Here is a 14,810-nt window from a genome sequence, read left to right on the forward strand (position 1 = left end):
CAGGAACTAGTTTCTATTTTAAAACAGCACAATAAGATGACTTATCCGGAGAAGGCAATTGAGGCAAAGGGAAGCCCTGTTCAGAAGCTGTTGCCATCCTTCTTTCCTGAGGGCAGGTAAGGAAGATGGGGAGTGGAGATGAGAAAGGGAGCAGACTCCGGTGCAGGGGGTGCGTGAATTGCCAGCACTTTCGGAGATAATGAATTTGGGGAAAGATGCTTGAGAGAAGGCTCAAGAAGACTTTCTAACTTTCAAGATCAAAGATGATTATTTTTGAAAACTCAAGATAAGCATATCCCACTACTTGTATGCATTTACTAATGGGAATTCAAGGGTAATAAAAAAGATTTTATTTTCAAATGTTTGTAGCACATTGCTTTCTTCAAGACTGCCTACTAATTTAGTGATCTTAAGTACATTTTGATATTTCCAAAGGCTATTCAATTAAGTATTTTGAGTAGCACAAAAAAAAAATTTAGTATGTCAATATATTTTATAGAATTCTTCTTAATCTTCTACTGAATGGAAATGGAAATGTATTTGGTTTACGTTCACAGTTTGTATTTCTTTTCAGTTTGCCAAGTTCTGTAGCATTTTCTTTAACAAGACAAAATACACATTGATTCAGTAAATCAAAACATAGTCTCTGTGATTTTTCACTGACTTTCTGAACTACTATTTCTTTTGAATTTGATGTTATGAAAAAAATCAATAACTATCACACACTTGCCTAAGTTGTCTTAAAATGAGGAATATTGTTATAGAAATTCTTTCTCTCCTGTCTCCCTGTTTCAGATTCTGGACTCACCAAGCAGGGTTGGGACCAGTTTATGTACAAAGGGTGTGTGCATGTGTGTGTGTGTGTGTGTGCGTGTGCGTGTGTGTGTGTGTGTGTGTGTGTGTGTGTGTGTGTAGGAGGGTGTCACCTCACCAAACTAGTCAAATTGCTTATTATGATGATTCTTTTATGAAAGCCAATTATATATGATTAATAAATATTCTAAATAAGTTGAGTAGTCACTGAGTGGTTTTTATTTTGGGTAACACAGACACAACCCAAGATCCTAGAAACTTTATGTGAGTGGCTGTAATATATTTTTTAAGTCACACTGAATACTTCCTTTTTTAAATTATTTTTCAATTACAGTTTATATTCAGTATTATTTTATATTAGTTTCAGGTGACATGTTGACTATTCTTTACAATGCATCCTCATTTTCATGTTTTAGAAGCCCAAGTCTATTTCCCATTCTTCCCTCAACAGAAGAAAATTAAAGCTTATACTGTTCATTAGAGGTAATGGCTAGAGATGTCAAAAGATTTAAAATGATATGATTTCCCTTCAATTTAATTTTGAGCACAGTGACAAATTTCTCTGTTCTTCAGTTTTATTTGTCTCAAAACTGTTAAAATAATCTTTTCATATAGAAATTAAAACAATGTAATTATATTTTATTCTAAAGAATTTCTAATAACTAGTTTTCAACATGGTTAGTTGTAACATGTTTATTTCAAGTCTTTTCATAGTTTTAGTGTTGGAACATCTTGTTTCCCAGGCAGAAAAGTAAGTTGTGCTTTTAAGGGCTAACAGAATGTAACACTGGGTCATATTAACATGTTTTCCACATGAAAACTGGTGATCTGATTCAATGCTTCTAGGTGCCATCAAGTATTTCTTGCTTTGGTGACAGAAATGTTTAAAAACATACAACCACACACAATTCTTCCAAGGTGGACAGAACAGACGGACTTTTCTCTTTAGTGCAGAAAGAGACCTGCTTGGTTTGGGTATGTGGTGTAGAATTTATTGTACGAGGTGTTACAATTTATCCAGGTAAAATTGGTTGTGTGGCATATGAATGTGTTATAATTGTTTTTAAATAGTTATTCACAAAAGTTCATTCAAAAGCCAAAAACCTTTGCCTTTAGTCTTTATGTGAATTTAAAATAAATGAAAAGAATAACCCAGGATAGGAAATTTTTGTTCTAGGTAAATTCATAAGAAGTCCTAAATCTCATTGTAAGTATACTCATGATTGTGGTTTTCCTCAGTAAGTAATAAGAGGTTCCCATAACTTCAAAAAGGATAGGTATAGTTTCTGCCTTTTGAATTTTTGCCTTGAAATACCAGAAATTTCACATACCTTTCCACAAAAATTCCAGCTTGAACGGCATGCACAATGCTCCGAAACTTTGGCTTTTCCTCGGATTTCTTTTTCATCATCCCCATTTTTCGTGTAAAGGTAGAAGCCAGCCAGTCCCGGACTTCCAGTGGGACTGAATCGGACTGAATGTCACTGAGCTCATCATCAGTATCCAGCAGCCTCCTACAAAAACGTGTACAGATGAAAACTTCAGGAGCATTTAGGAAAATAACTATAAAATAAGCATTGCAATGGGATTTAAATACACAAATCACGTTCGGATCATTCCTTAATATGAACTACCTAAAAAAAGAAAAATGATTGGGTTAATATTTGGAGAGCTCTGAATTTCTCAAATTAGTAATCTTCTTGAGCTAAAACTAATGGACTTGAGCATTTGCACATTCCCGATCATTTAAGAGTTGTGCTTTTAAGGGCTAACAGAATGTAACACTGGGTCATATTAACATGTATTCCACATGAATACATGTTAATATATATCGCCAGTCTGGAGATATCAATTGTTAATATTAATATTCTAATGGCGAGGAAAACTAAGATGAGATTGGAAAGAAAGGCCTTAAACAGGTGTCTACTAGTAAAGGAAGGAACTGGAATGGGGAAAAAAGAGGGGTAGAAGCCATCGAAGTTGTCTTATATTTAATACATACAGTACAGACGGCACATACTATTTCAATAAGGCCGTTGAGTTTACAAACATCACTCACGCGTGCTATTTTATTTGATTTAGGTATCTTTAAATTTTAGGAAAATAATAAGTACTCTAAAATATATTAATTCTGATATCAACATCACAGATTTTAAAAGTGAAAAAAAAGTAAAAAGAAATTATTTAAACACTCTTTTTAGGTGACAGAACCAGTGTAAGTGGAAGAGAAACTCCAGTTGTGAGCAAATGCTTGCTGAGGGCGGAGCTCTGAGGGCTTTGGAACTGCTGGCTGAGAATGCCCCCTGCATGAGGGAGGAGGTGAACGGGACTGAAAGCATTTTCCTCGCCGATATAAGCTCCAGATGCACAATGGTGACCATACTGATACCGCTGATGACTTTCTGGCCCTGTGTCCTAAACTCATCCAGCTGTCCTTAAGGCTGGTCCGCTCCAGTGACCCAGAACCTCCTAGATGTCTAAACCAGCAAGAAAGAGTGAAAGGCGCCCCACAAAAGATAAAACCAGCTTTACAGAGCAACCCGGCTTTGCCAAAGACAAGCTCTGCCTGTCACTTGATTTGGTTATTTCCTTGTCAGTGCACCAATTTAATAACCTAGAGCTATTTTGGGCACATGTTAGATCTGACCTTTGGGTTCTATTTGCTTTGGTAAATCTCTTTGCACAGAGTGAGGCCTAAAGATTAGGAGTCGGTGGAAGGAAGGCAGCCAGAAATGACAGCGTGCACTAAGTTATCCAGAACAAGTCACACACCAACTCGAGAGGACAGGGACCAAGGCAAGGTCAAATGAGAAGGAAGCCCATCCACCACCTCCAAAAAGAAGCTCAAAAGGTAATGTCACCTTCTCGATGTGTTGCCATTTTCTAAAAACTCTCAGAGGACCGTCATTTGCCAATATTTATTTCTCCTGGTATTAATCATGAAAGCATTTATAAAATAACATATGAAAAATATACCCAATTTAAGTGCTGGAGTTACAAAACTACATGTATACATATGAAAAGAAGAAGATTTACATAGTTGGAAGTTAATACTGATAAATACTTAGTGTATGTCATTTTTTATTTTCTTTCGGGCCTCAGGTATGGATGATTTTGATTTAGCCTTAGTACACTGACATTGTGATTCAAAGGAACATATATTTTTTCTCCTTCTGCCCATTTTAGATTAGATTCCTTAGCCACTTGAAGCAAGATAGTACACAGCATGGCTTGAAAAATGTCAGGGCTCATGATATTTCTTATGCAGTGATCACATAAAACCACAGAGCAGAGCGTGTGGAATGAGGACCATTGTACTGTAATGCTGTGATGTCACCGTGCTCCAAGAATTCTATTGCTGCCTTGATTTATCAACTATTGAGTGACAGACACAAAGTAAGGTTGTCAATTACTCCTTTGACATTGATCACTTTATGGCTATGTGTCCTAAACTCCTAAAGTGTCCTAGCCAGATGGGCAAACATGACAACAATCAGCATATGGGAGTGAGAGTTCACACAGGGGTGTGGTCCTCAGGGGTCCGGCAATCCTTAGTCATGAGGCATGATGTCATGCACTCAGAAGGGAAGAGCCTATAATCTCAGGGGGAAAGAGCGATGGGGATTAATTAGTGGATCTGGGGATAAAGGAAGTTTGTGTGCAAAGAGAAAAAAATGGGATATGCTATTTTATAACTGAAAAGGCAGATCTTGAAAAAGTAACAAATAGCTCAGTGGTGGCCAGTTTACATATTAACATGGCTAGGTGATAGCCCCCAGTTGTTTGGTCCAATGGCAATCTACATGTTGCTGGGAGGTATAGTTTAGATGTGATTAATATTTAAATCATAGACTTTGAGGGAAGCAGCTGGCCCTCCATAATGTGAGTGGGCCTTATTCAATCACAGGGAGGCCTTAAGATTTAAGAGATAAGATGGAGGTCCCCCACAGAGGAAGAAATTCTGGCTCCAGAATGCTTTCTGACTCAACGTTGCAATTTCACTCCTGCCAGAACAGCCAGCCAGTGTCAGCCTGCCCTGCAGGTTTCTACATTGCCAGCCCCCCACAGTCGCATGAGCTAATTCTTTAAAATAAATCTTGCTCCTTCTCTTCAGACCCCTTCGGTTAATATAATATTATACAAATTTTATATAAAACAAAGATTAAGGTCTATCTATATACCTACCTACCTACCTACCTATCTAGACGAAGAAAGAGTATTTTCAACCTTCCTGAACACTATGTGGCTACTGCCAGCATGGGTTATAAATCAGATAGGAGATAAAGGCACAGCTTTGTATTACATTGATGTTCATTTAATAAAGCATATCAATCCTAATTCTAATTCTGATTTTAAATGATAAAAATATCATTTGCAAGAGACTAAAATGTGTTTTTAACTGTTATGGATCTAAAAATCATACTGTCGTTTCATGGTTTAGTAGCTCATTTCTTTTTATTGCTAAACCAGAGGCCCAGTGCATGAAATTAGTTCACTTGGGGGGAGCAGGCCTAAATCTGCAGTCCGACATCCTTTGTGCGGCAGTGGAGGCGGGAGAGGGTTCCACCATTGCCACTATGCTCACCAGCAGTGAGCTTGGCTTCTGACTGAGCAGCACTCCCCCTGTAAGAGTGGCACTGACCATCAGGGGGCAGCTCCTAGGCAGAACGACCAGTGCATCATAGCGACTGGTTGTTCTGCCATTTGGTTGATTCGCATATTAGCCTTTTATTATATAGGATAATATTCTACTGTATGGATGTACTATATTTTGTTTCTACATTCACCTATTAAAAGACATCTTGGTTGCTTTCAAGTTTTAGCAATTAGGAATAATGCTGTTATAAATATTTGTGTGCAGTTTTTTCGATTCATTTGAGAAAATACCAAGGAGCACAATGGTTGGAACTTACGGTGTTTAGTTTTTTAAGAAACTTCCAAACTGTCTCCCAAAGGGGCTGTACCATTTTGCATTTCCACCAGCAATAAATGAGCGAGAGAGTGGCCACACCATCTTCACCTCTTGCGTGGCCCCCTGCAGTAGGTCTCTCAGCTCTTGTCCTGAGCCCCTTCAGTTTCTTCTTTCCTCTGCAGCCAGTATAACACTTTTAATAAAGTATCAATCAGACCATACTAATGCCTGATGCATGAAATCCTACATAGCTCATCATAAGCTCTGCCTCCTCCTTCATCTCCTAACCAGTTCCTCGTTAGTCCTTTTACCCAAGCAACCCTGCCCTCCTTGCTGCACGCAAACCTGCCAAGTTTGTTTCTGCTTCAGGGCTCTGCACTTGCTGCTCCCTCTGCTTAGAATCTCTTACAGAATTTTTGTGGGGTTCATTTCCTCACTGCTTCCAGGTAGAGAAGTGTTCCCTGAACCCCCTACTCGAATAGTAAACCCCTCTATTCCTTTTTGTCTATAGCACTCACCACTATTTGATGTCATGCCATATGCTTATTAGCTCGTTTATTCATTTTATGTTTTGTCCACTGATTATAAAAATCTTGAGAACAGAGAGCTGTTTTGTTTGTGTGCATTGCTGCATCACCAGTACATGGCATAGACTGTGGGACCAACATATACCTCCTAAATGACTAGGAAATGTCTGAAAATATCTGCACTGAACTATTACAAGTAATGAGCTTTAGGGAGTGGAGGATGGAGATGGTGGAAGAAGCGTTAGTGTTTAGAGTGCTGTGCTCTTTGATTGGTAAGCAGCAGCCTGCTGGGAGTAGCTCACTGTTGGCAATCATCTCTTCACTGCCTTTCACTTGCTGTGCCCCTGAACAGTCCCTTTGCAGTTTTTGAAGCAAATTATGGGGAAACATAACTTTGGCATGGAAAATATATTAAACATTTTTATAGCCTTTAGAATTAAAGGTACAGGAATTTTAAAAATAGTATGTACTGTTTCCATGCCTTTAGCCAAGGACCTCAGTATTTCTGTTAAATAATAACTCTTTTATGCTCACATATTGAGTATGGTAAGAAATTCCTAATGAAGGCATAAATAAGGTGTAGCAGATTAATTGAGGCAATTATTAGAGTTTGACAGGAAGAAAGTTAAAAGACAAGTGGATAAAACCTAAATTTAAATTAAAAAATAAACCAGTACACCTAGCGGTGCATTTCTCCTCCTCCTCTTTCTTCTTCCTCATTTGTTTTCCTTTTCCCCGGTACCTGCCTTGTACACTCTGTCTTCATTCCTCTGAGCATAAGAAACTCCTCAAATTTCATTAGACTATGTCAGATAGGGTAGGGACAAAACCTATAGAGTAATATAAAGTAGTAATCCTGGATTTAGAGAATTATCATTAATAATTTTCCTCTACATTTATCTATAATGTGAAAATACCTGAATACTTAAATAGGATTATGTTACATGTAAAACTCATGAGACTATAGTCTGCCCTATTTTATTTTTGGGATAAATTTGTGCAAGTAGCTTTATCAAGTAAGGGGTTCCCTGAACCCCTTTTTAGTATTTGTATTTAGCAAATGTGACATCAAATACTATAATGAATTTTGCTTTTAAGACGTCCAAAAGCTTTATTGCCCTTCATTCAACATCCTAGTGTTAGATGGCAGCGTGAACATAATTCTTTACACCTCAGTGCTTTTAAAAAATTGAACACTGTGTATTTAAGAAATTAACAACATAAAGGAATCATTGGTGCATTTTCCTTGGGAATTCTTTTAATGCACTACATAGAAAAGAATAATAAGGAGTATATGTATAAATGTTATCACCATTGACCTTGAAAAAATGCTTCTACTGGTGTTGGATGTAACTTTTTTTTTCAGTCCCAATGGAGTCAATGCAGCATAAATATGAACTGTGTGTTTATGGGGGGCTGGCAAGCTGTGAAAAGTGACCCTGCATCCAATCAGTATTCAGCTGATTCTTGGGAGATATTTATATTCCAAATTTTCTCTCGAAATCAGATGACACAACTCCCAAAGGGCTTATATTTTGAACTAGAAAGTTTTTAGGGGAAGGGAATAAAGGAGGCAGCCACGGAAGGAGAGGTCATGGGATTTTGACTCTTACAACTATATCAGTGAAAACATTTCTTTTCACAGTGGACTCTTGGAAAACAATTACCCCTGTATCCACATGGTTATTTCCAGGCAACTGGTGCCCATATATACACCTATCATATGTAAACATGTAAATTGACTGTACCTCTGCTACACCCACAGCCAATCAGAGTGAGTATGCAAATTAACCCAACAAAGATGGAGGTTAATTTGCATACGTAGGCACTCAGTGGCCTGGGTCCTGGGAACTTTCTTGGCACCCAGGTTACTCTGAGGTAGACCCCGTATGGGCCCTAAGCAATCTGGGAAATGCCTGAGCCATGGGGCTCCTGGGCAGGACCAAGCCTGCAATTGGAGCCAAGGGGCCCCTGCCCAGGCCTAAAGCCTCGGCCGGAGGCTTTTGGTATGGGAAGGGGCTGAGCCTGAAATCGGAGGGAGCTGGAGGCCCCTGCCCAGGCCCCGAGTCTTTAAACCTTGACAGGGGCGGAGCCGATGATGGGATGGAGCTGGGGTCTGGGTAGGGGCTTCAAGCATCAGTCAGAGGCTTGGGGTCTAGGCAGGGTCAGAGCCAGTGATCGGAAGCAGCTGGGGGGTCCCTGCCCAGGCCCTGAGGCCTTAGGCATAGGCAGAGGCGGAGCCTGCGATTGGAGGCTATTGGCAATCGGTGTGAACTACAGAGGAAACACCTTTTCTGACCGCTCATTAGCTAAGCTTCCTGTATGCCACTGGTAATATTCTTAGTAACTTGGGTATAAGAATCCAAAAGGGTGATCTAGGGTTTTTCCACCACACTCCTGAAGAAAAAAACGAAGGTCCGCTGCTGGAGGGCTAAGAAATGTCATATCCTGCCCTAGCTGGTTTGGCTCAGAGGCTAATACCTAGGCCTGTAGACCACAGAGTCCGGTTCTATTCTGATGAAGGGCATATACCTCAGTTGCAGGCTCCTCCCTGGCTGCTGCCAGGTCACGGCTCATGCAGGAGACAACCAATCAAAGTGTTCCTCTTACTTTGATATTTCTCTCTGTCTTTCACTCTTCCACATTCTCTAAAAAATCAATGGAAATATATCCTCAAGTGAGGATTAAAAAAATGAAAGAAATGTCATATCCTATGAAAGACACATCTTGAAAATGCCTAAAGAAAGTTGTCATTTTTTCATGGTGAGGAGACTGGAGTCCATGTTGATGAAAACACCTTGATGGCTGCAGTGACTGGCAGTGGCTGCAGCAGCGGGGTGATGGGGCTGGTGCCTTGCCCTGATCAGCCCGGTCACCTCCCATAAAGGAGCTATCAGAAGGACATCCCCTGAGGGCTCCCAGTATGTAAGAGGGGACAGGCTGGGTTGAGGAACTCCCTTCCCCCAGTGCACGTATTTCATGCACTGGGCCCCTAGTTAAGTATTAAAATTCAAGTGCTGAGTGCAATTAGGAGAAATTAACCTCTCAAGTTTGAAATTTCCTTCTGCCTGTTTTGCTATTATTACAGAGAACACACTTCAGCAAGCAACTAAGTTTAATCCTGCCCCTAACATTTGCTGGGCCCAGGATAGGAGCACATCTGTCCAAAATACTATATAATTAAGTAAAGTTATATATCAAGTGAATAAATTATTTAATGTTTTATCCCTCTACCTTTCATTCTTTTAAATATGTTTTTATTGATTTGAGAGGGGGGGGAGAGAGGGATAAAGAAATAGAAACATCTATGAGAGAGAAACATTTATTAGCTGCCTCCTGCACACTCCTATAGGGGATCAAGCTCACAACCCGGACATGTGCCCTGACTGAGAATCAAACTGGTGACCTTTTGGTTCATGGGTCAATGCTCAACTCGTGAGCCACACTGGCCAGGCAATCCTCCTACCTTTGAATAAGTTTCATGAAAGCCTGACAACTTGCATTTGAATTGAGAATTCTCAACTCCTGAGTGACAGAGTTGGGCCAGCTGGCTGTGGCTGCCCCTCTGCACTTACCTAACCTTCTGCTCAGGTCCTCAATATAGAAGCAGGTGGACACTGCAGGCTCCCAGTACCATCGTCATCAACCTGCCCAGCCTTGAAAGCAGCTGCTTTTGGGCCACTATTAGGGGTGGAGGGGTACACACAGCAACAGCATCCTGTGTCCCCTCAGGGGGAAAGATCTAAGAAGGAAGCCCATAAATACTTAAAGACAGGCTTGGGGACCTTTGAGCAGAGACTTCTGGGGTGTTAGTGTCCAGAATACAGTAGAGGGCACACTGCATAGGGTATGGGATTCCAGGTCCACGTGCCTAGAAGAGGGATAGGGTCATGGGCTCCAGGTTGTTCTTGGCCTTGGAGACCTATTACCATGGGGTGGGGAACACTAGAAGAGGGTTATTGTTGAGCATCCTGAATTGGGGGCAGTGTCTACTGACCCTGGGCTAAGGTGGGTATTGAATTCCTATGTAGTAAACATCTTTCAGGTGAGTCCTTCCGGGATGGCTGGGGGAATTAAGAAAGATTATCTTTCTGCCATATGGTTCTTCTTTTGGGGTAAGTGGTTCCCTGGTAGGCAAGTTTATTAGTATTATTTCTTTGATTAACACATATCAGCTCTTAGCTGACTATAAACCACCTTCCCTCCCTCCCCGCCCCCCCCCCCAAAAAAAAAACACACACAAAAAAACCCTAAGGGCAATCATAAAACTTCACTCAGACTTAGAACTATCTTAAGATAGATATAGATGATAGTGCCAGCTGACTTTGTTGCTTACTTACTATGAACCAGGTCCACAGCCAAGCTTTACCCCACTTAATCCTCATAATATCATCATAAGGAATACAATTATTATCACTATCCCTATTTTGCTGATGAATAAACTTAAATCACAGATGCCTTAAGTAAGTTGCTGATAATCATACAAGGAGTGGCCATGCCACTTTTTGAGCTGAAGTCTATCAAATTTCAGAATCTGAGTTTCTAGCTGCTGAGCTAACCTTCACCTTAAATTCATGTTTTTCTTACTAATTACCCAGACTACCCCTTCTCATTGAGACTCTATAAATATCAGTAATCATTATTACCTATCCCATCTTTACCCTGAAATTTAGGGTTAACAATTTGGTTAAAGAAGTCTTAAATGAATTTGGCCGACCAGAGAATTTTCAATTGAAGGAAGCTTAAATTTATTTCCTACAGCTGGTATGTTGCATTATGTTCTCATAGAAAAATACATCTGTATGGTAGACTTTTAGGGTATTTTGAAGTACATATAAGTTAAATGCCAGGATAGTAAAAGGAAATGCGTTTGAAATGCCATAATGACTCTTAGTACCCTACTTCCTCAGTGCTAAATACATTTGAGTTAATTTTCCAGACCACCACCAATTATTTATTTATTATTTTTTCCTTGTCTTGTTCCATAGGAGACTTAAAATAGCAGGCTCTCAAATTTATTTCAATAGTTTTTGTAGTTTTATTTAGTTTTGCTTTGTTCTGTATGTTTTGTTTTTATTTTTATTTATTTCTTATTGGCCTTTTTCTTTCCTTTTTCTGTCTACCTGGTAGCTTTGCTCAATGTTTCTTTTGGTTTTATTGGTCTTTTTTTAAAAACTGTGAGAAGATGAGCATTATATCTGAGTGACTATAAAGACTAAACATTTGGATTGACAAGTCAGCTATGGCGACCTTAGTTCAATTCTCAAGAGGCAAATCTTGGCTAAAATGAGGTCAGCTAAGGAGACTGCTAAAGTTAGCTGTGGCTTTCTCCATGTTAAGGCCTAAGGCAGGCTATGTGTCTCCTCTCAACCTTCCACAGGAAGCAAAGCCCAGGCAGAGGGCCCCACCTCCCAGGACAGGCAGCAAGGGCTGTCGGAAATGTAGGGGGGGACTCTGAGAAGGAATCAAGTTGCTTGGAAAGTTAGGATCAAGACTGTATTTTTGGAGTCAGTCCCAGGATGGAAATGAAGGAATGGGCAACGCAGAAAACTGCCCTAGGCCTTGCTGGTGACGCTTGACTTCCTACCAGGAAGTCCTCTTGATTCAAAAATATCTTTGAAAATATTCCATTAGGCACAATGCCTGACATTCCACTAATTGCTAATATTTTTTTTAATCAATAAGCATCCTTTTTTATTAGAACTGCCTCTGGAGTCAAAGTCTTGGCTCTGTCACCTTTTAGCTGTGTGGTCTTGGAAAAAATACTTCATCTGTCTGAATCTCAGTTTCTTTGTTAATAAAACAGAGATCTTCATAGTAATAATAGAATAGAGATGATGATAATAATAGCATCCCTAGTGGTGCGGGAGGCAACCAGGTGGCCAATTAGGGGAAGGTGAGCAGCTGGCCCTGACTCCCCATCACCCCTCCACTACCCCCCCAACCTGATCCATCCCTCTGCCCGCTGGTACGTACCTTGGCTGGCCTGGCATGCCTGCTCGCTGGCCCCATCCTCAGTTCCCCCCCACCAACCTACCGGTTGTTCCGCCATTTTGTCTATTTACATATTATGCTTTTATTATATAGGATGGTGTTCCCTGAAAGGATTAGAGATTAAGGACATGGACTTCAGAATGAGGCAGACCTCTGTGGCATGTGGCTGTATGGATGTGGCAAGTAGCTGTATGGATAAAGTGACATCAACCATACCCCAAAGGCACTTAAATAATGGAGAAATTTATTATTTTCTTTATCATCAAAGCTAAAGGTAGGTTGACACCAGTAGACATTATTTAAAGTCATCAGGTCAACAACATCACCAAGGACACAGGCTTCCTACATCTTTCTATACTGCCAGATTTAGTGTGAGGTGTCGCTCTATACTTACAGCAAGACAGTTGTATCAGTTTCAAGCACTGTACCCAGATCCAATAGCCAGTGGCACAGGACTCCTTTTCTACGGAGAGGAAATATTTGCCAACACCTCCATCAGTCTCATTAACCAGAATTACATTACATGACCATGTCCAAAGTTACTGGCTAGAAAAATGGAGACTAATTACTGGTTTAAATCAACTAGGATTCACCCATATTTAGCCTGGATCTGGGGTTGGTCTCCCTGGAACCACTTGGCTTTGTAGAGGAGACTAAATAATTGGAAAAAGGGGGTTCTATTAGCAAGAAGGAAGAATGGATATTGGGTATGCTCTATTTAAGATTGAACCTGTCTCTGACACTTAATAGTTACATGATCTTTAAGGAAGTAAATTACTTTCTTTTTGCCTCAAACTTTTAACTTTATAGTGTAAATAATGTAAGTATATAAAACATAGGGTTTTTGAGAATTACATAAAATATATGTGTAAATTGTATAATATATTGCCTTGGACATAATTGTTAGTCTTAATTCCTATTGCTATCATTATTAGAAAATAATACATTTAAAATTGTATATTTTTAAATACAGGGAATATTTGTTTATATTTTATTGACCCAATATATCACAAGAGTGAGGTATTATATAATATGTGGGACTTTTTGATCTGTTATCTCTCAAAAGATCTGGTCAGATTTTGTTTCCTTTTTCACTAGTGAGTCTGTTTTTTTGAAAGTTTGTAGAAAGAAATATGCCACAGATGCACAGAAAATATGAAAATCAACCAATATGTATTGCAACTTTCTCCAAGCCTGGTTTTCATACCCCATCTACATGGTGAGAACAACCTACAAACACAGCACTCAAACAGCCACCCCTCCCTATAACACATCATAAAAATAGAATTCATAAAAGTCATAATTTGCTCTTTAATTTTTCACTGAGCTCCAGCAATGCCTTAGCACATACCCTGAAATTAATTTCCAAATGCTCACACTAAAAAAGACACAAGTGCCCATCTTTATCAATGCTCCCCCAGTAAGCAGTAAGGTAACCCATTAAGCTAACCAGCCTTGTCTTGTCATCCTCCTGGTTGCCAGGGTAATTGAGGCATGAGCAGGTCTTTGTGGGGGGCCTTTGGATGTAACTGTAGATGTAACCACAGAATTCCAGAAAAGAAAGGAACTGGAGACTTCATCTCCATGTAAGGAAACCAACCACTGGGGGAAAACAAACAATGCCTGCCCACAGGCGTATCACTAACAAGAGCAAAGCCAGGATGGAAGGAGTTCAACATCCTCCTCAGACCCTGAGTCAGGTCCCCTTGCATGCCGTAGTAGCACATGATCTAGTTTTCACTCTAGAGAGGAAACTGTGGTTTCGTTTAAAAAGCCCTTTCTTCCATTCCCAATTCTTAGGCAAGTAATTTAAATAAAATTGGCCTCTTACCTGCCTCATGAGATGCTTGACCACTGGACTGTACATTCAGTTCCCCAAACATGACTGTTTCGGGGATAAGTATCTTTGCAAACTAGAGCCAACGAAACAGAAAGCTTCTATGTGTTGGAGCCTCTGGGAAAGAAACCCTTCCTCGTCCCTGCTGCATTTGAAGGTGTGAGGAGGTACTGGTAAACCTTGGAAATGCTGCCACTGCCTTGTCTGGCTACTCCACAAAGCATCAGAAAGAGGCCATTCCACAGCAAGCGAAACAGAGAGGCCAATCCTTCGACATCGTGTTTGCTCAGATCACCCAGGCTTCAGTCACCAGCCGTGGCTATTTGGTCAGGATTTGTTGGAGCTGGTTTGGTGGGGTTTCCAGTCACAATTGAAATAATTATGATGGGTGTTCATGAGTCCAGCTCCTTTCTTTTATCTTCCCTCCCTGCTCCAGCTCCAAGAAGCACACGAGTCTATGCCAACACGCTGTGCAGGTGGCGCTGATTAGCCGCAAAGGGTTTCTTCTCCGTGTCACTTTGATCCCTGTGTTTTATACAGACCATAGTCTCCCTGTTTTAGTCCTAATTATTGTATCACTCTTACCCACGCTGAGCAACTGAGTTTAAGATGAATGGTAATTAATCGTTCTGATTTTTCAGGGCTGCTCGTGTTTTGCTTCTTTGAAGGCCCTGGGCTGCGTGTGTAACTTGAGCCCACCTTGTCTTTACTCTTTCATGATCAAAAC

The 14,810-nt window shown here is 40.2% G+C and overlaps 1 protein-coding gene across 4 annotated transcripts in view; it reads right to left on the reverse strand.

Annotated features, from left to right (window-relative positions):
* The window catches only part of PDE1A (phosphodiesterase 1A), a 228,859-nt gene that overhangs the window by 46,540 nt on the left and 167,509 nt on the right, over window positions 1-14,810 (reverse strand). For all 4 annotated transcript variants that reach the window (XM_084892603.1, XM_084892606.1, XM_084892605.1 and 1 more), the window contains one exon: window positions 2,145-2,327. In XM_084892603.1, the coding sequence (XP_084748729.1) occupies window positions 2,145-2,327 (183 nt within the window). The remainder of the gene's footprint in view (window positions 1-2,144; window positions 2,328-14,810) is intronic.

This window comes from Pipistrellus hanaki, assembly GCF_964339955.1.
Source record: "Pipistrellus hanaki genome assembly, chromosome: 8".
Classification (NCBI taxonomy): Eukaryota; Metazoa; Chordata; class Mammalia; order Chiroptera; family Vespertilionidae; genus Pipistrellus; species Pipistrellus hanaki.